This window comes from Diadema antillarum, unplaced genomic scaffold, assembly GCF_040938485.1.
Source record: "Diadema antillarum isolate AM-2024a unplaced genomic scaffold, OU_Dant_1.0 seq00001446_RagTag, whole genome shotgun sequence".
Classification (NCBI taxonomy): Eukaryota; Metazoa; Echinodermata; class Echinoidea; order Diadematoida; family Diadematidae; genus Diadema; species Diadema antillarum.
Window position 1 is genome coordinate 180357 of NW_027272192.1, and position 26727 is coordinate 207083.

The 26727-nt window shown below is 38.9% G+C and overlaps 1 protein-coding gene across 1 annotated transcript in view; it reads right to left on the minus strand.

Moving 5' to 3' along the window:
- Positions 1 to 26727, minus strand: part of LOC139709540 (dynein axonemal heavy chain 7-like) — a gene marked incomplete at its 5' end in the record, with an annotated part of 75583 nt that overhangs the window by 10857 nt on the left and 37999 nt on the right. Inside the window, 13 exons of the mRNA XM_071621498.1 lie at positions 820 to 957; positions 3171 to 3353; positions 4455 to 4616; positions 7671 to 7871; positions 8968 to 9129; positions 10403 to 10579; positions 11391 to 11483; positions 12683 to 12928; positions 13602 to 13740; positions 14406 to 14678; positions 17897 to 18030; positions 19427 to 19618; positions 24385 to 24538. Of these exons, the coding sequence (XP_071477599.1) occupies positions 820 to 957; positions 3171 to 3353; positions 4455 to 4616; positions 7671 to 7871; positions 8968 to 9129; positions 10403 to 10579; positions 11391 to 11483; positions 12683 to 12928; positions 13602 to 13740; positions 14406 to 14678; positions 17897 to 18030; positions 19427 to 19618; positions 24385 to 24538 (2254 nt within the window). The remainder of the gene's footprint in view (positions 1 to 819; positions 958 to 3170; positions 3354 to 4454; positions 4617 to 7670; positions 7872 to 8967; positions 9130 to 10402; positions 10580 to 11390; positions 11484 to 12682; positions 12929 to 13601; positions 13741 to 14405; positions 14679 to 17896; positions 18031 to 19426; positions 19619 to 24384; positions 24539 to 26727) is intronic.

The following is a 26727-nucleotide window of genomic DNA, read 5'->3' on the forward strand; positions in this document are numbered from 1 at the left end:
TTGAGCAAAGAGGTTACTGTAAAAGTGGAAATTTTCGCGGTGTTAAAATTTTCGCGCATTTCGCACAACCAGAAACAAGCGCGAAAATAAAAGCACGCGAATGTATTTGCTTGCCATATGTGCCTGTGCGTGATGTCTTGATTCCGCGGAATTAAAAACACGCGAAACTCTTCCGACCAGGCCAAGCGCGAAAAATTAGTCACGCGAAAATATCCACTTTTACAGTAGATATTTTGAGAGCAAGAGCACAAGAGTCGTGTTGAAAAATGACTGTATCAGGATTCAAAGAAAGAGAGAGAGAGAGGGGGAGAGTTTTGAAGACTCTAGTGAAATGAAAGATGCAGAAGTGATGATAGCAAGCAAACTGAAAGATGACAAGTTACTATAGAATTATCCAGGTTGGTGTGTATGCATCTGACCCAGGAAAGTACTCAGCATGTAATACTAACGTTCTACCAATTATGCTTCAAGATATCTTTGAAGCATAAAATTTATCATTGATCTCATCACACGAGTTGAATTCTGTAACATCCCTCATCTAAATCTCTATCTAAAATCTCATTTTTGACCAGCATTAGTTAAAGATAGCATGTGTGGTTTCCAAAAACACTGATAGCAATGATACTTATTACTCAGTGATACTGTTTACGCCGAATATTTCACAAGATATTTATTTTCGTGAATTTCCCGAGTCCGGTGCTATTCGCGAAACTCAAGACACGCGAAAATAATGACTCTGAACCCGATATGAGTGTGACGCGCACTTATACATTTCTCCATTCTGCACAGTGTTTCATGACCGCTGACCCTGGGTCTTACCTGAGTGAGGAGGATGTTGTTGAAGAGGAGCTTGGTCTCCGACTGGTCCTTGGTGATGTCGGCGTTGGCGTGCATGCCGAAGATCTCCGGGTGCGGGATGATGGGAAGGTTTCGGGTGTACTCAAGGTAGCTCTCATACTGCACAGAGAAAGTTGTTTGGAAAGATTATTGCTAGAGATAAACAGTACTACCCATGGATACAGTACGAGTATGTCAGTGTGAGTAGAATAGCTTCTCAGTCCCACCTATACATCTTTGTTTGTCTGATAAAAACCCAGATACACTAAGTACATCGATAGCTCAATTTGATCAAATATCCTACAAAGACCTAAAACGTGGAGAATTGTTAAACACTGTTTTAACCTGACGAATCTGACAGGATGTTTGTCAGATATTAACAAAAGGTTTCACAAGGAGACACATGACTTTATTTCACCGACGATCTCATCTCAATATACACAAAGTTCATTGACAACACACAAAAAACAAGGAAAAGTAGAAATTACGCGGTGCGTAAAATATGTCCCCGCCGGAAGTAGCATTTAGTAGCAAAATGTACAATATCGGTAAAAAATCAAGGTCAAAGGTCAAAGAAGTCAAAGGTCAAAATTCTGTGTAGAAGTTTTGAAGCCCTCACCTAGTGCCATCACAAAAAGCAAACGGAATCGAAATCGGGTTAGAAATGGCGAAGGAGTAGCATTTTGTAGCCAATGTACAATATAGGTCAAAAATCAAGGTCAAAGGTCAAAGAAGTCAAAGGTCAAAATTCTGTGTAGAAGTTTTGAAGCCCTCACCTCGTGCCATCACATAAAGCAAACGGAATCGAAATCGGGTTAGAAATGGCGAAGGAGTAGCATTTTGTAGCCAATGTACAATATAGGTCAAAAATCAAGGTCAAAGGTCAAAGAAGTCAAAGGTCAAAATTCTGTGTAGAAGTTTTGAAGCCCTCACCTAGTGCCATCACATAAAGCAAACGGAATCGAAATCGGGTTAGAAATGGCGAAGGAGTAGCATTTTGTAGCCAATGTACAATATAGGTCAAAAATCAAGGTCAAAGGTCAAAGAAGTCAAAGGTCAAAATTATGTGTAGAAGTTTTGAAGCCCTCACCTAGTGCCATCACATAAAGCAAACGGAATCAAAATCGGGTTAGAAATGGCGAAGGAGTAGCATTTTGTAGCCAATGTACAATATAGGTCAAAAATCAAGGTCAAAGGTCAAAGAAGTCAAAGGTCAAAATTATGTGTAGAAGTTTTGAAGCCCTCATCTAGTGCCATCACATAAAGCAAACTGAATCAAAATCGGGTTAGAAATGGCGAAGGAGTAGCATTTTGTAGCCAATGTACAATATAGGTCAAAAATCAAGGTCAAAGGTCAAAGAAGTCAAAGGTCAAAATTCTGTGTAGAAGTTTTGAAGCCCTCACCTAGTGCCATCACATAAAGCAAACGGAATCGAAATCGGGTCAGAAATGGCGAAGGAGTAGCATTTTGAAGCAAAATGTACAATATAGGTCAAAGGTCAAGGTCAAAGGTCACAACTGAAATTCTGTGTAGAAGTTTCAAAGCTCCCATGTAGTGCTATCATATAAAGCAAACAGAATTAAAATTGGCTCATAAATGACAGAGAAGTAGCAAATTGAACATTTTGATCACACACGGACGCACAGACAGACAGACAGACGGACGGACGGACAGACAGACACACGGACACACACACGTATGGAGCCCGTTTCATAGTCCCCTGCTCGAACTCGTTCGGCGGGGACAACAAAAGCAAAGATGAAATTTGTGATTCCAAATACATGAAGACTAAAATGAAACACATTCCATTACACTGATGATACGATCATAAGCCTTACCACTTCCTCTTAACCCATTGAGGACGGACTGATTTTGCTATACAACATGCTTTTCCCATAGACACGGGACTTGTCCTCAATGGATTAAAGAGATCATATAGTTTTGGTTGACACCTAATTTTAGGTTTCTAACATTTTTTGGTGAGATAATGAGAAACCTCTTATGAAATATGAAAGAGCATGTAATTATATGAGGAATTCAACGTTTATTTGATGAAAATTGGTTTTGAAATGGCTGAGATATCCAAAACAGAGTGATTCTAATAAAGTGTAGGACCCACACTTTATTACATTTGCTTTGTTTTACTTTGTGTTTGGATGTTTCAGTCATTCCAAACCCGATTTATATCAAATAAACTTTGAATTCCTCTTAAAATGGTATGCTCTGCACTATATCATAAGTGTTCTCTTGGTATCTCACAAAAAGTTAAAAGCCCAATTCTCATCTCCACCAATACCGTACCATCCCTTTAATCGTATTCTTAGTTACTTACATCGCCAGAAGGCGGGGAGAAGTAGATGCCGCTGGTGTCAAACTTGTAGTCTTCCTCCAAGATGTGATGGGTGTAGAACTTGTCCAGGATGGTGTGGAGGGTGCGCCTGTCTCGGTCGTCGGTCACACGGCCGCCGTAGTTGCACTCCCCTGTCAGATACGTCAGGGCCTCGTAGGGCACGTCCTGGGGTCAGGCAGGGGTCAGACAAAGGAATCATTGCAAATAACTAAGCATTGCAATTTTTTTTTTTCCAATCTACAGAAGTATGGGCCATGTAACAACATTGCCTCCAAAAGAGTCAATAACTTTGTTTTCCAATGCATAGAAGCATGGGCCATGTTACAATATTTCCTACAAAAGTGTCAATATCTTTCAAATTGTTTTTCAATGCATAAAAAAAAATCATGATAAAACCTTGCCTTTAAAAGTGTCCATCACTTTGTTTCCCAATGTTTAGATACAAGGGTCATGATAAAATCATACCTACAATGAACAAAAGTGTCAATACATGTACCTTCACTTTCCAATTACTGCATAGAAGCAATGGTCATGCTAAAATCTTACCTACAAAAGTGTCCATAACTTTGTTTTCCAATGCATAGAAACAAGGGTCATGATAAAATCTTACCTACAAAAGTGTCCATAACTTTGTTTTTGAATGTACTTGTATAGAAGCATGGGTCGTGTTAAAATCTTACCTACAAAAAAGTCAATACCTTCTTTTTCCAATTACTGCATAGAAGCAAGGGTCATGTTAAAATTCTACCTACAAAAGTATCAACAAATTTGTTTTCCAATGCATACAAGCAAGGATAACGTTAAAATCTTGCCTACAAAAGTGTCCATAACTTTGTTTTTAAAAGCGTAAGAATGGGTCATGTTAAAATCATCTACAAAAGTGTCAATGAGACTTAAGCCTCTCTTTGCCTATTATTCTCTTTACATTATCAATTTTCAGTTTGGATGGTAGGGGAAAATATAAAAACATGCACCTAAAAAAACAAACACAATCCCTGCAAACTCTAAGTACTCAAAACAGTAGAGAGTTTAGACTCAAGGCTGAAATTTCAGAGGCTTGAGAAAATCTTAGAGATAGAGAATAACCGTGAATGACTGTTTAATTGTGGCCATAAGTTTGTAGACTGATCAGCTTTAGCAAAACTCTAACTCATAATTGTCACAAAAATTTCCTTAGGCTCAGTCTGAGACCTCGGCAAGTCTCTTTTAAAAAAATGACGGAGGCCAAGAGACTTAAAACAAAGTGGTCATCAGGTAATCTCTTACATCGTATCCATTGAGGAACATGGCCAGCTGGCGCACGCTGATCCTGAGGTCAGTCTCGTTGAACTCGTAGGGGATGTTCCAGCCGAGGGGGCCAAACTTGCGCCTCTCCTGGACGAGGGCGTGGAAGAAGCACAGGCCGTAGAGCATCTTCTTCCACGGACCCTGCAGGGGCGGAGAGATTCGGGGGAACCAGGAGGATTAGCAACTTCATGTAATTCAAAACATTTTGCTGTACAGAGTGAAAAAGATATCTCGTTGGCCTGATTCCTACAAAGTTTACACACAAGGCAAAGAAGAAACAAATGATTTCTAAGCTAGAGGCATTAATAAAAATATTTATGTATAGCGAAATCGATGTGTATTATATATCATCTTGTTTAACTAATACTAGGGGCTATCTATCACTCGACATTTCTTTCTATATATCTATCTACCATATCTATCATCTACCTATCTATCTATCTATCTACAAATGTATTCATCTATCTATCTATATTTCTATCTATCTATCTATCTATCTATCTATCTATCTATCTATCTATCTATCTACATGTACCTAGCTATCTATATACATGTATGTATGCATCTATCTATCCTGTTATGTATCTATACATGCGAACATACAATAGACATGTAGATGACTACATGTACACATACAGTGTACAAACAAGTTTACATGCTTATAATAAAAGGATTAAAAGGTGATTTAGTAAATGAATTTATGAGTGGTTTCTATATCTTGAAGATTCATAAAAAGTTCATTTTTAAAACAAAACAAAACATGCCAAACACAATGCGCTTGAATGGGTGGATACAAGATATCTTGCATATAAACAAGTGTACGTTGCTAAATTGCTCTACAAAAGACAGATACAGGTACTTGGAAAGTACTTGCTTTTTAAAATTAATGTGTTCCTGAATATTCAAAGCAAGGACACATTGATTTGAACGAGCATGCAGTAGACATTATAGTAGAAATGAAAAAGACAAAAATGGAGTAGTTACAATGTATCAAAAACCTTGTAGCATAGGGAGTCATGGAGTGTTAAGGCGGCCCGGTTTGGATAATTCAAGAATCTCCAAATTATGCACAGCTTATCAATGAACATTATAATACAAAATAATAGATGTGTACACGCACAGCCAACAAATATCTCAACCGGAGTCAACCATTACAAGCGAGCATACTCTTTGATGCAAACATCTGCTGACAAGTGGCTGATGGGCGCTATTTATGGTTTTGGTATACCCCAATGGGCAGCAAATTAAGACCAAATCATATCAGATCACCCATGTCTCCCAAAGCTACGGTAACCGTACCAGGGCCCTGCTTCATAAAGCTATGCATAAAGTTACGCCTGACTTTACAAATGACTGGAATATGAAGTGCCAATATGTGTGCCCGTTTCTCTTCCCCTTATGTTTTAACAAAGTACGACTGTATGTCAATACTTCATCTACTTTGGGGCAAAAATACACTTTCAACTAAAAATGTGTGTTAACATGTAAGAATAAGCATTATCATCTGCAGATTTTATCTTTAGCTATTGAAATTAACCAGGATTTCAAAACCCACTTGGCTTGCCATATTGCAGTTGTTGGTAAAGTAGTGCCTAACTTTACGACCAGCTTTATGAAACAGGGCCCGGGTCTTTAAAATAAAAAAAATCCAAGGCCACGGGTGGCGCCCTTACCTCATGCTATAGCAGTGGATGAATAACACGGCAAAGTGGAATGTGGATGGGGGTGGGGTGGGTTTGGGCGGTGGAGACAAGACACGCCCGAAGCACACGGCAAACAAACAAAAACGATCAAGAGATTGGCAGTGAGTGACAATTTGTGTACACGAGGGAAATACATAGAAAGAGAGTGAGATGAGAGCAGTAGATATTCTCATTCAGAAAAAAAATCATCATACAAACACATTTTTTTTTGAAAGTATGCATGTGAGTAACATAGACAAAAAAAAAACAAAAACAAACAGGCAAAGAAAATAAGGTGTGGAGTGGCATGAAATAAGACTTAGTGACGGGAACTGAAGACAGAGAGAGCAAAAACAAAATTTTTTAATCAAGTGACATAATTTTTTCAAGCACATCAATCTTAATGACAAAAACAAAATTATGTTGAGTGTGTGAGGCTTATAACATACTTCATGGCAAATATAATCATATACATACATCTCCCCCTACCCATCAAAAATATGACTGCAGTGTGATAGATGACTCTTGTAGATAATCATGAATGCTCTAACAAAATATGAAGATCATGCAAAAGAGCAAATGGGGTATACACACACAGCAAATGGACAGACATACCACAAGAGGAGTCAATTATTGTGCAATAAACAGGATTACTTGAGTAACATCCTTACTAATATTTGAGTTTCTCGTTTATCTACTCATATTCACAACATACTCTGAATACTCGGCTGCTGTGGCTTATACTGGCACTAGCAATAAGGGTAGAATGTGAATCCATGCTTTTAAAGCCTGCTGACGATCAGGCTAATGGATTTCTTTCAATTTGAAGGTTAAACTTATGCTATGGCTGATGTTAATCAGTGAAATACAAGTTGGCTGTCATCAACTTGACGTTCACCGATTAACATCCATCTCCTAAAATCCTTCTCATTTGTTTATTTTCTTTGTTTTTCCTTTTGAAACACTTTTTTTTTTAGTTTGGCTTGATGAAATATTCATCATTCTCCAATGTCATTTCAGTAATTGATTTGTTTTTGCAGTGTTACTACATCAATTACCACAGACATGTGTTATAGTATACATTGTTAGACTGACCTTGGATAAATGAATTGGAAGGGCTACAAATCGAATTCCCCTTGCATACATTGTACATCGTGCAATTACTGGTGACAAATTAATCGACAGCCTGCGTACATACGAGCACATTCCAGGACATCAGTGTATCAACAATTTTCATGCCTCATCCACAAAGCAGGTATTAAAAAGAATTGCCAACACAAAGACTGCATCTGTCAAAGGAGTTCATTACAATTAAATGCAGCAAAAGTCAGCAGAGTGTACACAACACACTACAGCAAGACCTTGGTTTAGGAACACAACAACCTCCCTTTTTTGTTCTTTTTTTTTTAGGTCTTCATTTTCACCTTGAAAAAGTGCAAACACATGAGTATGTGCAGTTACAGTATCTCGTAAAGCTTTGGATGCTTTAGGGGGAAAACTTTGTTGGACTTACCTCCTTGGTGACGCTCCCGAAGAACTCAGGGTCTGAGATGGGATCGCTGAGGTACGACTGGATGATGTTGGCGCGCAGACCTTTCGGCGGCTCGTTGGTCATCTTGACCCCGTTCTGCAGCACAGCCACGGGGAAGTGGGGGGACGGGTAGCTGGTCAGCCAGAGGCGGAAGTCCGGATGGACAGCCTCGGGGTTCAATTCCTGGAATCGTGGAACGAGGAGGAAAAAAAAATTATAATATCTCGCTACTAGACATCTAGAATTGACCTGAAGTCTTCCTTCAAGGAAGCAGAATCTCACAGCTTTCAACTATGAAGTCAACAATGACCGATTAGAAAATCTTCATCTGAGCTTAAATTGAGAGTATATATCAAACAAACAAATAAATGAGCTCTGACTCTTGTTGATATGATTACAAACTCCAGATGTAGGCCCCCCAAAAAGTTTACCATTTCATTTCTTTTAAGAAATTTCAGGGTATAAGGGGTGTACGATCAGTTTAACTTCCATCTAACTTTGAGTCACTTCTAATGGTTGCATGGCTAGTGTACATTCTCAGTCAGCTGTATTTGAGCGCATCTTAAAAAAAAAATGGTGCTGTGGTCACACACACACAAAAATCTTCCTACAATTGCAGAAAGATGCTCAATTTTGTCAGTCATGTCCCTGTGATGTGCTGTTTCTACTTTCTAACAAGAAACTCAGTGCCAAACGCATCAACAATGAAGAGAAGGATACAAGTATTATGAGTGAATCGCTGAATTCATTTCCACGAATCATGATGCTCTCATTGGTGGTATTCTACATCTTACTGCTCTTCTACTGATAGGGAATGCCATGCGACGAACATACAATGCCAAATCTGACGTACACTGTTTGGTCACCCTTTAGCAACTGAAGATTCTGTACATAATGGCCTATTGTTCCCTGGAAGGTTCAGCATTTACTCTCATTTCGACAACTTTCTGAATTATGCAAAATACATCACTGCATGTTTACTTTTGTCTATCATAAGTTATGCGTACTTGAAAGCCTATCAAGAATTTGCCATGAGACTTGTGTGTCACAGAAATAATTCTGTCATACTTTTGCTAACCTTACACCTCTTTCAAGTTACTGATTGTATATTTCATATGAAAATGATAAAAATAGTAAAGCATAAAACTATGAAAAAATTGGACAGGCGGTCTTGGGCGGTTAAAGATAAGTAATTTAACAGGTGGTTTTGGGTGGTTCACTTACTAATGGGTTAACACTTCATTCCCGCACTTCCCAGCGGTCATCTCCGCCCGCTTACCTCGCAAATCTTCTCCAGCGTGGTCATCCAGGACACGGCCAAGTGGCAATTCTGGAGCAGGACCCAGGTGCCCTCCTTGACACCCTTTTCAATCATGCCCATGGCGATGGGGCCCTGGCCCTGGCCCAGGGACAGTGAGCTCAGTTTGCTACCTCCAAAGCCCTAAAAGCAAATATACAAACAAATATCACTCGCCATCAGTCGGACATGTCTAGTATTAAAGCTGAGGTGCATTCGGCGAGCCTACGGCACATTACAATCAAATCAGCTGCCAAGAAACTCTCTAAAATATTCAATGTTAGTCAACTCTGGCCCTGGCCCAGGGAGAGTGAGCTTAGTTTGCTACAACTGTACCTCCAAAGCCCTAAAAGCAAATATTCAAACATACACCACTCAACATCAGTTGGACATGTCTAATATTAAAGCTGAGGTGCATTAGGCGAGCCTACAGCACATTACACGCAAATCGGCCGCCAAGAAACCCTCTAAAATATTCAATGTTAGTCAACCTTGGCCCTGGCCCAGGGAGAGTGAGCTCAGTTTGCTACCTCCAAAGCCCTAAAAGCAAATATACAAACAAATATCACTCGCCATCAGTCGGACATGTCTAGTATTAAAGCTGAGGTGCATTAGGCGAGCCTACAGCATATTACATTCAAATCAACTGCCAAGTAACCCCCTCAAAATACTAAAGTTTATTAAACACCAACCTTCAAGCAAAATGACTTCTACATGCTCTTCGCTAACTGATTAAAAATGGCAGCACTGTAAATTTCTCTAATAAGGAAGAATGCCTTTAATCACACTTTAGGATAGGCCCTTAGTAAATTTCTTGTAGAATATTTGTAATAAGATAAGTGACGAGTTTTGATGAGAAAGATATTTTACAAATCTGCTGACTCCCCTCTCCTCTACCCCCCCCCCCCAAAAAAAAAGAGAAAATATCCAATAAATATAAAATTGTGTTGTCATTATTAATTGTTGGATTTGATTCCTCAAACAAGTGTAAGAAATTATCATTCTATTGGCATCGTAATAAGTGTGGGATCTTTTGTAAGCATTGCCAACTTTTAAAGCAAATGATCAAGACATTAGTGAAAGGAAGTAGATGACTTAATACTGCCATGCAAAATTATTGTTACTGTCATTAGAAGTGTTCTTGATTCCCTTTCACGATTTTACACAAACTATCACTCATCTGCTCTGCCCATATTCGATCCATGTCATTTAAAGGTAGTAGATAAATTACTTTCCCGCCAGACTCTGACAGACGTAAGAGAAAGGAGAGATGGAGAGATGGAGAGATATAAAGAAAGGGAAAACAAGAGAAACAGAGAGAGAGAGACACATATAAAAGGAGAGATAGAGACAGGAATAGCAGCTGAGAGAGAAGAGAGATATTGGCCCAAGTCAGAGCTACACATTGTACATGTACCTGATCGTCGGCAAACTTGAGCAGGGCAGCCGTGGGGTCACTTCCCGGCGAGAGGATGAAGATGAGTGGGGCGCAGCAGTGGCTGTCGTTGAATGCCTTGCCCAGGTCAAAGGGCGGAGGTTCGATGAACTTCCTGCCCAGCTTCTGGGTCACAAAGTCTTGCACGGCAGGGACAACCTACAAGAGTTAGAGGAAAACCAGGAAAAAGAAACAATTGATATGTTACTATGTTATCATGCATCCAACGAGGAATATTGACACCATCTTCAAAGTTAATTCTTATTGTTGCATAGCGTTCGGGCTAATCAAGTGCAAAGGCCTATTTCTGAAAAAAAAAGCAAGACTTTGTTAACAATTGACAACACTCAATGACTTTAGACACTCACATACATTGTACATTGTAAGCAATATCTTGACTTGTTTACATCTGACATGCTTTTGAGACTCTTTAATGGATTTCTCGGAATAATAACTCAGAACTCAGGAAAAACAAGTCTATACTTCACTGCCATTACACCAGTCGTGCCAGAGGTACATTGCACATAACATCATAGGTTTAATACAAGATGATGTCGCTTCTTTTAAAGTGTTTTGAATCCTGTGCTCATGGCACATTTTCTGGAAATAAAGTCATTGACTAGCAGTGTCATGGACACACTAATTACAGTACGGTTCCAGCTACACTCCAGGGGCCCGTTGCATAAAAGTTACTATTATGGTAACTTTGCCATCCAATGGTAACTACCATGGAATTCTTGATTTTGATTGGCTGTTGAGTATTGTTGCCATGGTAGTTACCATTGGATGGCAAAGTTACCATAATGGTAACCTTTATGCAACGGGCCCCTGGAAAAAAAGAAAAGAAAAAAAAAGATGCTCTATCAGAGAATCGATTACCATGAAAAGGTAGATACATGGTACATCATTTCATGTCATGTTTCATGTCAGCAAAACATTCATCATCGATGGGGAAATTTAGTCCATTCACCTTGTCCGATCTCAGACATCTGACGATGATTAATTTTTGGAAGAGGCCAAGGCTGTCGTTCCAATCTCCTGGCAGGTTCTCATTCTGGGGCTCCTGCGATTCGAGGGGATAGAGAGTAAGAGAGTAAGAGATTAATTGAGCTTGCTAAGAATCTGTCAATTGACATCAAGAGACAAGTTTTCATGTCACCAACTGCTTTGAAATGTAAGTATCAGTCAGGTTATGTTTAATCATGTGACTCCTGTGCACCACTGAAACATGCTCAACTTGAAATGGGAGTGTTGTATCTGTACAAAGCCAAGTCTACTTTGAACAACCTGAAAATGAAAATGCACCTCAAATGCTTATTACGAAATGAGGTTAAGGTTGAACCACTAGTAAACCCCAAGTAACTGGTGTGACAATGCAACTCCCTCCCCCCCCCCCCAAAAAAAAAGAAGAAGAAAAAAACAACAACTTAAAGACATCATTTTGTCTCCAACAAGGACATGCACCAAATGGATAATTCCTTTATTGATTTTCATGAGTTCCTACCTATATTCCACTTATCCTATAATTATCATCACAAATTATGACAAGCATAGGAACGCTCACTGCATGCTTTCTTAAACTGTCCATACACAGCCTCTTCCGCTTTCACTGAGGAACCAAACTCTAAAGATAATCTCATAGCTTTACTATGATTACTATTCTTACAGACCTACTGTAAAAGTGGTTTCTTTTGCATATAGATACCGACTTTTTCGCGTGTGTTTAAATTCGCGGTCGGCAAAATCTGTGAATTCACAGTCGGCAAAAACTGTTTTATTTTGCACATGAAAACCCAAACTATAATCCAATTATTCTTTTATTTATGAAATAGAAATCGAAATTGTGTGTATGTTGACCATCAATACACTCAATGCGCGGAATCTTCGTGTGTGCAAGTGCGCAATTTAGCATTGTAACAAGCGGCGAGTTCAAAACATTTTCACGTGATGTTAAATTCGCGGTTCAACCTCAAAGCGCGAAAAGCGCAAAAATAAAACCACCGCGAAAGAAACCACTTTTACAGTAATTGCACACTGTGATGTGTTTTAGACATGTAATTTGACCAATGCATTTACACTGCTATCATATGGCACAGAATGTGGACACATTTCACTGCGAACACTTACACTGCTATCATACACATATTAGCAGAGTACATGGACACATTTCACTGCACCCACATACAACACTGCAATGATCATGTAAGTGTACGCATATGGCAAGTTAATTGTTAGTGGACACATTTCACTGCACACACTTACGCTGCTATCATAGAGTGCCTTCCAGCCCTCCTTCTGGGCGGGGAACTTCTTCCTGATGCCTGTGAAGTTTGGCATCTCGTCGACGCGGCAGATCTCGTCCCAGGAGGAGGAGGGGAGCCAGGAGGTGGGGTTGGAGTGGGGGTTGTCGAGACCGACCCCACCCGTCAGGAGGAATCGCCATTCGGACTCCTGCACCTCCCCGGTGTGCTTCAGGAGGTTGGCACACAGGATGAAAGAGAACAGCAGCTGTAGGGGGAGGTGGAGGGGGAAAGAAACAAATGTATCTTGATGCAGTTATTTTGACGTAAGAACATTATTTTCTTGATCTCTTGGGAGGATGATTTAAAGGGATGGTATAGCTTTGGTTGAGGACGAGCTTCAGGTTTCCAACTTAATTGTGTGAGATAATGAGAAACCTCTTACAAAATGTATGAAAGAGCATATAATTCTGAGAGGAATTCTACGAGGATTTCAAAGATTATTTGATGAAAATTGATTTTGAAATGGCTGAGATATCCAAAACAAAGTGATCATAATACAAGGTGGGACCCACCTTTTATCAGGATTGATTTTGTTTTACACTGTTTTTTAATATCTCAGGCATTTGAAAAATGTTTTTTATCAAATAAACTTCTATGCTCTTTAACATTTTATAAGTGGTTTCTCAGTATCTCGCAAAAAGATAAAAGCTGAATCCTCATCTCAACCAGTGCTATACCATCCCTTAAAGAGATGAGGTGAAACTTATCCGGGAACATTGCTATTGTTCAGGCTGCTTATTCAACAGGGATTCTCTTGTAATAGTAAACTTTGCTGATGTGTTCTACTATTATTGATGCATTGACTCAACTTACATGTACAGTATATTTACCTTTTATTCCTCTTTATGATAAACCAAGTAACTAACAGGACAACTAACCTTATCCTTCTCAAAGAGTGAACGACAGATGTTGCAGTAGAGGGAGTAAGTGAAGTAGTTCCTCAGGTTCTCCAGACGCTTGTCCAGGTCCTCAGATTTCTCAGAGTTTTCGATGGCGTTGATGAACAAGTTGACAAACCTGCATGCGTATTAAAATGAATAAAAACAGACATACATGTATTAATGTGCGCCCCCTGGTTTGCCATGATGTTTGTGGCAATGCGTTATAGTCCTTGAAGTGAGGTATGATTTTATCGCTTTAATATATTGGCCTCTAGAGTCAAATTCACCATCATCATTATCATACAATCACCATTAACATCATTATGATTATCACTGCCATCATAATCATGATTTTAATATCTATCATCACCATGACCACCACCACAATCCTCAACATCATCACTACCACCACCTCTATCATCACTATTTATCATCATCATCATCCTCTACTACATGTATCAGCATCATTATCATCACCATCATAATTATCATCGTCATTACAGTTACTGTCACTAATCCCATCGTAATCATCATCATCATTGTTAGCATTACATTTTACACACATCACCATCATAATTATAATCATTATCATCATCATCATTATCCTCCCTACATCTACAATCACAATTATCACTATCATCAGTTTCATCACCATCATAATAATCATCATCATTTCAGCTACTGTCATTATTATCATCATCATCATCATCATCATCATTATCATTTCAGTTATCAACATCCTGTTCATTATAATCAACATCTAAGAAGGGGAGGTCAGGAAGGGACTCCCATCTGCCTTACCATGTCAAGGAGTACTGGTACATGGGCTCGATGTTTGCCAGGTCCGCGATGGTGAAGAAGAGGATGCTGGAGTGGGTGGCGATGGGCTTGTAGCCGAGACGGGTCTTGTTAATCATCTTCTCCGTTTCCTCGGCGATGGCCTGCTTCTCCGAGATCTCGTTGGCAAGGACCTTGGAGGACGACAGCACCTTGATGGCCGTCTCGTCCTCCAGGATGTTGCCCTCCGAGCTGGAGAGGACCTCCAGGATCTTGTCCTCAATCTCCTTCAGTTGCCTGGAGGTGTGGGAAGAGGAGGATAAAGTGATTGTGAAGTGGTTTACTCATTGCGATTGTGTAATGGTTTGCTCATTGGAGTTCCAGACTCTCAGCTGAAAGGACTCCAACGGATACAAAATTCAGCCGCAAGGCTTGTAACACGCAGAAGGAAATTTGATCATACAGCTCCCATCATTCGTAGTCTTCATTGGTTGCCCATAAGAGCTCGTGTCAGGTTTAAGATTTTGACCCTTGTATTCAAATGTTTTCATGGAAATGCCCCCGCATACCTCAGTGAACATCATCAAGCCATATCATCCTGGACGTAATCTGCACTCAAAAAAAAAAAAATGTCCTCTCTGAAATAAGTGTCAAATCTAAGACATTTGGTGATAGGGCTTTTGGGAAAATGGCACCATCATTATGGAATAATCTCCCTCTTAGTGTTAGATGCATTACAGATTTTGGTAAAATTCAAATCTGTGTTAAAAACTCACCTTTCTGATAATTAATTACATGAGAATAGAGAAATATTTGAAAGATTTTGTTTCCATAATGGTATTATGCGTTCTAAAAACTGACTATTATTATAATCATTATTATCATTATCATTATCATTATGTGAATACTTCAATGCAACAAGTGCATTACATTATGGGTGGTGGCATGAATATGCTTATATATTGTACATACTATATGCCAATTAATGTTAATCACAAATTGGTTCCAAGAAATGCACGCAGACGGAAGACTTTTTCGAAAGAGAGAGACTGCACACGTGGTGCTCGGGGAAGAAAGTCAGTTCTTGTCAATTCCATCAAATGTTTGGTGGTAATGCACACTGTAGCTTGATTATTGTTCACTGTGACAGATATGAAATGCAGTTGATTATCACCATCTCCTCTCGAGATCATAGCAACAGTTCCATGACATTTGCTCCTGCGACAATTACTCCCATGATCTACTGCATGCTAAGCCAAACGTATCCTAATTCTCACATCAAACTACACCTAAAACCCTATCACAACCCTAACCCTAACCCTAAGTCCTTAGAGAAAATAAGACCGGAGCAATTGTCGCAGGAGCAAATGTCGTGTCACCCACAGCAACAGACAGAAAGTTTTTCATGGAATTCACATTATTACACTTTCTATACCATGTAATCATAATGTCAGGAACAGTCAATCAAGCCAAACTACCATGGAATGGAAATGTCATCAAGCAAGAATGGAAAATAAAATAAGTCACACTTTTAAAACCAAACCAAATATACTTGAGGTTGTGGGCAAGATTAATTTTGGTGAATGTGACAAAAGGTTGTCTTGTCACATTTATGAGGAAGTTTAAGGTTACAGCTCTTCCTAAGAAAAAATGGTATAAAGGAGTAATTTTGGTTTAATCTATTAGTGTGACTATACATAACGCACAAGAAAAGTCCTTATGTCACAATCTTAGCACTTTTTTTTTTTATTTCAAGCAATGCTTAATACAGTGGCCATCTGCATTAGCTTGCTGTTTTATGTACTAGTATACTTATACTCAAATTTTTCCATACAGCAAGCCTAAAACAAGATTATTTTCATATTTTTTGTTTGAAGGCAATTACATGCATTGTCATTCATTTATATCCTTTATCATAATTTGGCTTTCCCTGCTGCTACTTCATGGCAATATTAATTTTGGAAAAAAAAATTCAAGTAATACTACTCGCAGAAAATGCAGGAATAACATCCTTCCTTAAATATGGAGGCACTCCCCCCTCTCCCCCCCCCCCCCAAAAAAAAAAAAACGCTTCCATTCTCAGCAGAATAATAGCAATACACACATTTAAAATGCCCTACATATATAATTATGGCATGGCAGAAAAATGGATGTAATATATATTGTTCCCACTGACTGAGAAAAAGGGAAGATGAAGCACAAAAAAAACCCCCCTAGAAATCTCCGCCATAATGCATGGTTCTCCTAATAGGTCTATAGTACAATGTCTTGACAATGTGTGATGACAGTTTCACACAATTGGCAAAATATTAAAATGACAGGTTTGCCACAAATGTGATGAATGTTTACTTTCCTAGAACTAGGTTCAATTGGATGAATGATTAAAACGTCAGAGTGCAGGTATTTGGGGGAACTGATGATTTTTACTTGACTTTTGACCCTTTCATAAGTTTATGCATTGAGTAATTTTCAAGGTATTGAGAGAAAGTATAATTTCAGTATCAAATGGTAAAATAATATTATCTAAACCTGGCCTTTGACCTTTGATCTCACAGTTCCAAAGAGAATCACTGTTAGGTAGAACATGCATAAATATGTAAGTTTCATGATAATACCTTGAGTTACTTTTGAGATATGGAGGAAGAAGTGCAATTTAGCACTTTCACTTGACCCTTGACCTTTTGACCTTTGACCTTTTGGCAAGAAACTTCCCACAGAATATTGGGTTATAAATGCATACATCAAGTTTTAAAAAAATCCTGCATAAATATAAGGAAAGTAGTGATATTTTGAGGAGTTGACCTTGACCTTTAACCCCCTGACCTTTGACCCATGACCACCAACTTCCCTAGATAATCACTGCCCATCGGTACATGCATATATACTAAGTTCCATGAAGATACCTTGAACCATTTCGAGATATGGAGAAAAACATGAAATTTCAACCTTTTTTTCACAAAATAACCTGTGACCTTTGACTTTTGACCCCGTGACCCTAAAATCCAAACAAAGTATCATCCCCCCAGGATATACCCTCATACCAAGTTTGATGTAAAACCACCACACGGTTCTTGAGATATCAACAAAAACAAAACGGGACGGACATAGGGACGGACGGACGACCCGAAAACATAATGCCTCCTGCCACTTCGTTGGCGGAGGCATAAAAAAAAAGAGGAAATAAGCATGTGACACTAGACAGCAATCACATGTATCATTATATGACCAATTAAAAATAACTATTCAATTACAAGATGAAAGATGGTGCAAAAACGAGAGGAAATATACAACATGTGATGATATACAGCAGTCACATGTATCATTATATGATCAATCAATAATTCATAATCACTAATCAATTACAAGATCTGTACCCATATAATTAGAACCAAAGTAAACCATCTCTCATTTTTTATTCATTTTTCTCCATAATTCACAGTGCAGACTTGGGTCCGAACCTCATTATGATTTCATCATTTCTCCTACGTAGAGCCTTCCAGCTACCCCATTCTTACCTTTTGTTGTCGGCACTCTGGATGATCAGGGCGTTCCTCTCCTCTTCCAGCTCTGGCCGTTCCTTAGCAACCACGATGCCCAGCAGCTGGTCCTCCAGACCCTCAGGCGTGATCATGAAGTTCAACAGAGTGACCTATCCATCAAAGCAGACAGAGAAATATATATTATATATTTGTATATTTATGTACTTGTATATCATATATCTATGTGGTATATATTATATTTATATATTTGTATATCTATATATCATATTTATATATCTATATATTTATATATTCCTAAAATCATATATTCATATATACACATTATATCATATGGTGAATTATATCATTCTATTTTTTGTTTTGTTTTTTGTTTTTGTTTGAATTTTTAATTATTAAGATAAGCGCTGCAGAGAGAGGTTATCTTTGATCAATTAGTCAAGAGCACTGTATCAATCAATACTTCTTACAAATTGAACAACTGAAGAGTTTGTTCGCAAAAACCGATAAGTCCATTTTTTAAGATTTTGAAGTACGGTCTCGGTCATAAAGTACAAAATAATACCTTTTAAATGATATATTGGTCACTACATATAAAGGTATATTTTTGAAGTTATGGTCAAAAGAAGCAAAGAATTTCTTATTATTCTCTTTATTTTTCTTGACCTTTAATCGCAAATATCTCCATTTGGCAAATATGGACTTATCGGTTTTTGCAAACAAACTCTTCAACTCATTCAATTTTCCCTGACAGTGATGGTAATAGCGGTAAAGCCATCCACACATCCATTACGCGAAGGACAGTAATACGACATCCCATTCTACATTAGGCATTTATTGCCGTGGACTTTTCTCTTACCGCCGTCAAGTGCCCTAGTAGTGCTCAATCTTTTCAATTGTCAGTTTCAAACTTTAATTCACAGACAATTATATCATTCACGGACAATAATGTGGTGTCTTATTTTATGCATTTATTACCATGAACTCTCCATTACCGCTGGCAGAGTACCGTAGCACACGATCTTTTCAATCGTCTGTTTCAAAATGTAATTAAAAAAAAAAACAGTCTCGACACACCATAAAACCAGAAACACAAAGTATCAAAACAAAAACAAAAGAGAGAGAAGAAGAAGAAGGAGAAGGATAGCATCATGCAAGTCTTTAGGGGAAAAAAGATATACATGTACATTGGAAACAACATTATAAAAAGCAACCATAATTCAGAAAAAATCCAGATAGGGAACTTGTCTTAGTATGTCAGTTAAACACAGTGATGTCATAATTTTACGTCGATATCAAAACGAAATGAATTCAGTAGATTGAAGCATAAAGCATTTCTTTTTCGTAACAGATAGCGGCAGAACCAATAGAATACGAAGAATAAGGTAGCAGTAAAATGTATTCATGCCTGATTGAAAATCGGGAAACAGCTATGAATGTACCTAAAATTAAGGAAAATGTTTTCTACGGTTCCGCGGGTAGTTGCGTGACAGACCGCAACTGCCTACAAAACGTAGGATCTCAAAGATCGCTGCGCCGCGCTCTTACCTTCACGGAGGTTTCGGGCAGGTAGTGCGGGTTCCTCAACTTGGTGGTGATGTAGAAGCGGAAGTCGTGCGAGTACTCGATGGTGCTGTCACCCAGGCGGATGCAGATAGCTCCCCCGGACTTGAAGGTCTGCTTCAGCAGGAGTGGCTCAAGGATGGGGTCCAGCTCCTCGGCCACGTTCTCCAGGAGAACCTGACACGCCCAGCGGGGGGGAAGGAGTCGGGAGATAGAGAACAAGATTATTACGGGCGCGCGCTCCAAACAGAAAAGGTTCATGCTTACACAATCGTGTTTTAAAACCTCTACAGCAAGTACAGTTCCCGACCTCTACTATTAGGCCACGTCGGGACCGGCGCCAGTCCGGCTAATACGCCATATCAGTATATTTAGCGAGTCTAATTTTCATGAATCGGGACTCCCGACGACTTTGCGAGTGGTTAGATTCGCGATCGTGGAGTACAGTACTGACCGGAGAAGACGTGTATTACGTGCACGTCTTGAATTCGCGAATAGCACCTGACTCGCGAAATTCGCGAAAATAAAAACCTCGCGAAAAGTTCGGCGTATACAGTCCCCTTTTTTACGAGGAAATTGAAACAAGGTACATTGTAATTTAAAATTCATATTTAATATGCTTCGACTGGGAATCCTATAAGAAAATCGTGTGAGTTTTACAGGAGTTTTAATGCGTTTAACTCACTTTTTTTTTCGTCTTCACTGCGTAATCACTATGAACACGTCCGGATAAGAGACGGCCGGATAATCGTAGTCGGACTGTAAATAAACCGTCTGTTATCGCTACACTGCGTCTTGCGACAAACAAAGTCACGCGCACAGATTCTCATAAGCAAGTGATATAATGATTTCATATCGGCATAAGAACTGCGGCTGAAATACTAAACAGACACGTACACAACCATTGTCCTATCTATAGTAGATATGGAAGTATGGAAGTAGTTTAAAACAAAGTCGTCCGATCGATGACTCCTGTGGATTTTTTTTTTTACCTAACCAGGTTTTTGTCTCTTAAGTTTACTTGACTTTTTTGTTAAAACCTCATAAAGCAACTTAAATGAGAGTTTAATGAGCAGGTCATGTGTAATATCTAGAGAAAGACGTTCCTCCGGGCATGCGAATTGCGTCTTTACGTTGTACAACAACGAGACAATGAGACGAGATCGCTATATTAAACGTGTCCTCAGTGGGGGACCTCGCCAAGAAAGGTCATTTCCATCGATTTGCGATATCGACACACAGCCTGGGCGGCAAAAGTGTGGCCCTGATTTCTACGCCGGCCGGGTAATATCATAACAGACGTCTAGCATTTTAATTTGTCAATTTTAGCAGCTCTAATCATCGGACACCACAAGGTTATCGAATCAAGAGTTGATAGGGCTCGTACTTCTTGTAATCTTTACATAATATATATATATATATATATATATATATATATAGATATATAACGCAAAACCCCAACAACCCACAACTTCAACAATTATATATATATATATATATATATATATATATATATATATATATATATATATATATATATATATATAGATAGATATATATATATATATATATATATATATATATATATATATATATATATATAGATATATAACGCAAAACCCCAACAACCCACAACTTCAACAATTATATATATATATATATATATATATATATATATATATATATATATATATATAGATAGATAGATATATATATATATATATATATATATATATATATATATATATATATAATTGTTGAAGTTGTGGGTTGTTGGGGTTTTGCGTGTGTCTGTGTCTGTGTCTGTGTGTCTGTACGAGGCCGTCGGGTATATCATAACAGACGTTTAGCCTTTTAATATGTCATTTTTAGCAGCTCTAATTATCGGACACCACAAGGTTATTCTTCTCCCTTACATTTATTCAACAATTTGCTTTTTTTTTTTTTTTTTCAAGGGTTAATAGGGCTCGTACTTCTCGTAATCTTTACATAATATATCTAATTGTTGATGTGTGTTTTTATTGTCAGTACGAGGCCGCGGCGATCTAAACACGATATTACACTTTTTCATTGTGATCATAATTTCCATTATTTTCTATTCTGTATGTGTGTTTTGTTTTTTTTTTTTCAGCCTATACTAGTACAGTGTATTTTGATTTCTCCCTTCCCCTCCCCTCCTTCTCCTCCTCCTAAGACGACGACGACTCTCTATCATCCTGTGTCTGTTCCAATATCTCTCTTTAGTTACCTGCATTACATTTTTACTAATGAGATTGTCCTCATCAAATCCTCCTAGCAAACAAATAATTCTCCGATCATTCCATGACGAGTAAAATAGTATCGAATCCATTCTTCAATTTCGCGGAGAAAGTCGATACAACAGTGATCGCACCAGTGCAAGAAGAGCGCGTCAGCAGAGCAATGTCGTGTGGCGGGAAGGGGTGTGGCGGGAACAGAAATGAGAAGAGCGCTCTAAAAGAAGTATAGAGGGAAGCGCTTCGCTGATTCAGGACGGCAAACATTTTAAGCCCATCTTCTAATTACAACTTTTCAAGGATATTGCCAGGTAGTGTACGAAGAGAGAAAGGGGGTGGGGGAACTGAGTGAGAGATAAAACTAATACACAAAAAAAAAGAAGGAAAGAGAGGAAAATAATAAAAAATAAAAAAGACAACATGAGTGACACTTCTCAGGCAAAGCCCCGATGTCACGAGCACGAGCACGTGTTTGTTATAGTGTATGTAAAGCGTGCACGCTGACCGGATCAAGTCACGCCCGTTTTGTGTGTAGTGTACACAACAACGCGGCTTGCGAAATTTTGAAGACTTTCCACTTTCGTTCGGTCATTAATAACGTACACCTCCATGATCCGTGTGTGTGTGTGTGTGATTCTTAAAATAACTCACCGGAATCATATTTAATTTCGGCGTTTGACGTATGAATCTACAAAGCGCACGCGAGCGCATCATTGATACCCACGGTGCAGCTTTCACCACCCAATATGAAAAATCATAATGTCGGTTGGACAAGATTGACGGTGAAATATACACAGATCCGTTATGTCAATATTTCTCCGCGAATCCGCTCTTTATTATGATCGAGATATAAACGAGAGGAGTTTAATACGCTAATCTAAGCGTCTTGGCACATTGTGCCACCACCTGTATATCTTCAGAATTAATCAAGACGACATCCTCCCCCCTCCTCCTCCCCCTCCTCCTCCTCCTCCTCCTCTTCCTTAATAGGTACAGTGTACCGCACTTCTTATCAAGCCAACATCAATTAACGCTAAGCTTCGCTTCGCTCGTCATGCGCGAAGTAATGTGTCTTCTACCTTGATTGTATCTATTAAGAAATGATTTGTTAAAATCTTTGAAGGTTTTCGTGACGGTAGGACGTTCAGTAGTAGAAGGCTTCACGGTCCACCGTGTATTCTTTCTTGGGTATGTCTCTGGCCCTGAAAAGGGACTACCTACTCTCGACGTTTCGGTTAGCATGTTCTTACCGTTTTCATTAGAAATGAGTTGTTGTGATAAAACAACCGCAGTAAAGGCGTTAAAAAAAGACTTTCACCCACTGTCGCTATCAAACTCGACGAAAGTGCTGAATAATATACATATCTTATGTATGTATTAATGTAGTGGGGTTTTTTTCGGCGCGTGCGAAACAAAGCTTATGTGGTTGTGATTTAAGGTAAACACTAAAACATTGAAGGCATTTACATTGTATCTCTAGCTTACGAAAACACCTAGAAATGTATGTTCCCTTCTCTTTTTTCAGGCGGTGAATTGATAATATCTGCTAGAAGAGGCATTCCACGTAGTGAGCAAACTATCGGCAATGCTTTGAAATATACTACCATCGGGGGAAAACAATTCTTTAGGGTAACATACAAGAAAGTTTAGCCCTCTTTCTTCTTGTTCTGTGTGTGTACTTGGGGCGGCGAACAATGGTGAAGAAATACAGTACTCGCCTGACCTTTATCATTTTCCGCTACTCAAGTTGTTTTGTTATACGGCCACGTAATCGTAGTGCGTAATCATGTACACGCAATAACAAAGCGCAATGCTTTCGGCTGGGCTGGTATAGCCTTGAAAATCAATTAGTGCCCCGAACAATTCAAGAATATCACTGCATGAAATAAAACACTGAACAAAACGACACAAATCAAGGACTGAGAAACAAAAATGAAAATTTCATCTACCTGCCATAAAGGTTACAAAAACACAAAATTTTCTAGACAACAATGCCTAGCACTTAAGAAAAAAAAAAGTAAAATGGCGTCAAAATCAGTCGAAAAGGAAAAACCTTGAAAAAAGTTATTGTCATGGCAATATAACACATGACCTTGACTAACTTTTTTTAAAAACTTTTACGTGTTTTTTTTTTTCTTTCTTGCTCACATTCTATTCCAGTCTCCCCTTTGCTTTCTTTCTTCTCTGTTTGTTGAAATTTGACTCACCTTGACTGGCAAAATGCCATGCAGAATTTAATCACTATACAACATTAAAATGTTTGCGCCATAGTAGCATAACACTTTTTTTTTTCATACTCTTTTACTCCCTCCCTCTCTCCCTCTCTGTCTACAATTTGTATCTTCCATTCTCTCTTACGCACATCTCTTTAAAAAAAAAAAAAAAAGATATCATATTCCGTAGACACATAGATGGGAGTGTTCTGGCGCCCTATTACAATCTACTTCACTTTTACTCTTTCACAGTGAATTTCACTAATTGAAGTTTAATATTTGTCTCCTTTCTTCCTCTCCCTCTTTTTCCCTCTCTCTTCTTTACTTTCTTTCTAATCAAAACATAAAATCTAGCGCACACTAGATGGGAATCAACACGTTTCAAATATTAGCTATGTCTAAAGTTTATCGTGTAAAAACATTTCCCTCCTTTTATTCCGACTAGTTTATGGGATGGGGGTATTGGTATACGTACAGGCGTGCCGAACTGGACACAATTTTCCAGCGTACGCACGAAGTCCGAATCGGTGAGCTTGATCACGTGCAAGTTGTTCGCCTTCTCCATGTTCTTCACCCACTTGTTAGCCTGGCCTTGCGGGTCGATCATCAGCGGCCATCGGCGGGCGTTGCTGTGGAAAACAAAACAGAGCGAGCGAGAGAGAGAGAGAGAGAGAGAGAGAGAGGGATATGGAAAAAGAAAACATGGATTTTAACGCAACGAAGGCCATAGCATGTCATTTATAAAGCAATGATATTAAACGCCCAGGCATCAAGGCCAATGAATGATCAATTTGATCAAACACGCACGTGTGCGTAAAAAAGACAGCGCCAAACACATGAGGATCTACAGCCAGGGGGATGTGTTCGAATTTGCTGTTGACAACCCTACCCGATCGCATTCCCATCGATTGAAAGTATCCCACCACTCTCATTGTACAGAGTGTATATATGATTTGAAAGCTGACTTTACGTTCTCGACCACTGAACAGAGGCAGAACCTTCATTATCGATGAAATGGTATCGACCGACCGAGTAACTTTACAGGCTGTTATTACCACGATCAGCAAACACAAGTTTCTTCATTGTAAATATCAGGTGATCTTCAAAACACGCGGAAATATATCGGTAACGTTTCAATCAAGGCGTTAAGTCTTCATTTTTGCGGCTTCTGATAACATGACAAACACATCCCCCCTAAAAAAAAAAAGAAAGGAAGAAAGAGAAAATAAAACACTAACATTTACAAAAAGTGACAATTCGAAAAAAGTTGCAGCAAAGTTAAACAAAACTGAATCCAAACAAACGGTAGATTTCGCTTGACGAAGTTGACAATTTCGAAATAATGTGTTACAAATGGTGTTTGGAAGATACTCAGTTGCGGGAAAGGCAAACCTTCTAATTAGCGGGTAAAAATTGTGCATCTTGTGGTATTGAAGATACTTAAAACAGACTGGGAAAACAATTATGCGCTTACAGGCACAGTGTTCTGAATAAGTGACTAAAAGCTTCCGGAGCTTGACCATCCATGCTCCCTCCCCGCCCCCCCCCCCCCCCTCCACTTAATTCCATCTCGTTATGCCCCTTTACCTGAGCATCCAGCTGATGAACAGATACAAATACAGCCAAAGTTGAAAAAGAATATTGATACAAATCTCTTCGTCACATTTATTGTGCTAAGTTTAATTGGCGCCTGCTGGCTTGCAAATTACTTAAATCGGCATTTCATTAGTAAATTATATACCTCTCCGAATATAACTGTATGTCGCGCGCAAGACGTATATCACTACAGAAACGACATGGAAGGAGGGGGCGGGATAATATGCGAATATACGAGCGAATCATATCTCGTAAATTGGTCAATTCGACGGCATAATTACTAGAGCGTAACACGGGGCAGTCTTTAAAGCTGATGTCCAAACACTATAGAGAAACTCATCAACTGGGGTATAGATTTGTTTAGTGTGGCTGCATCATCAATCGCCATGACCTAGATTATCGAAAGAGAAAAAAAAAGGGGGTGGTGGAAGAGAGGGAGAGGGAAAGAGAGAAAGGGGACAAGCGTTTCGTTTGAGGACAAAAGTTAATTAGCCAGCTCAGGCAGTTTGCGTGGACCTATAGCAGAGCGTTGGCAACATCAAACATTATTTAACTAACTGCTGCCCCGTGGTCATCTAGCCTATTAGAGTCATTAGCGTGAAAACGCCATGAAGCGGCAAGACCTATATACAAAAGACAATAATTTCAAACAACTGATATACACAATTCTCTCTCTATCTCACTATTTTCTTCTGTCTCTATCCGCACATATACATACACAAAACACACACACACACACACAAACATGCACACAAATCTATACATTTGGACAATACATATTTGCGCAGCTCGAATTGAGAGCTGCCAAGTTAATCGACACCATCGTTCTCACACTGCCGAATTACGTGCGACGTGCTCACAACCTTGGGGCTACCATCATCCAGAAATCGAAATGGGATCGATTTTAATGTGCCTACACAGGCACGCAAATAAGAACCAAATACATTGAAGTCATCACTAATGGGTAATTCCATGAAGTTGGGGCAGTGTCCATGTAGCATCGTGATATTTAAAAAATACATTTCAGCATAACTCAATATTAATTATGCTATACATTTATTGTTTGTAGGCTTTACATTTGCATTGAGGCCACACATTTTCCTGGAAATTTTGTGCCATTCAGACTCAATTTTGATGAAGTTATTAAACAATACGTGACAGTGTCCTGTAGCATCGTGACGTGTCCATGTATAGCATCGTGATATTTTAAAATTTGGTCCTA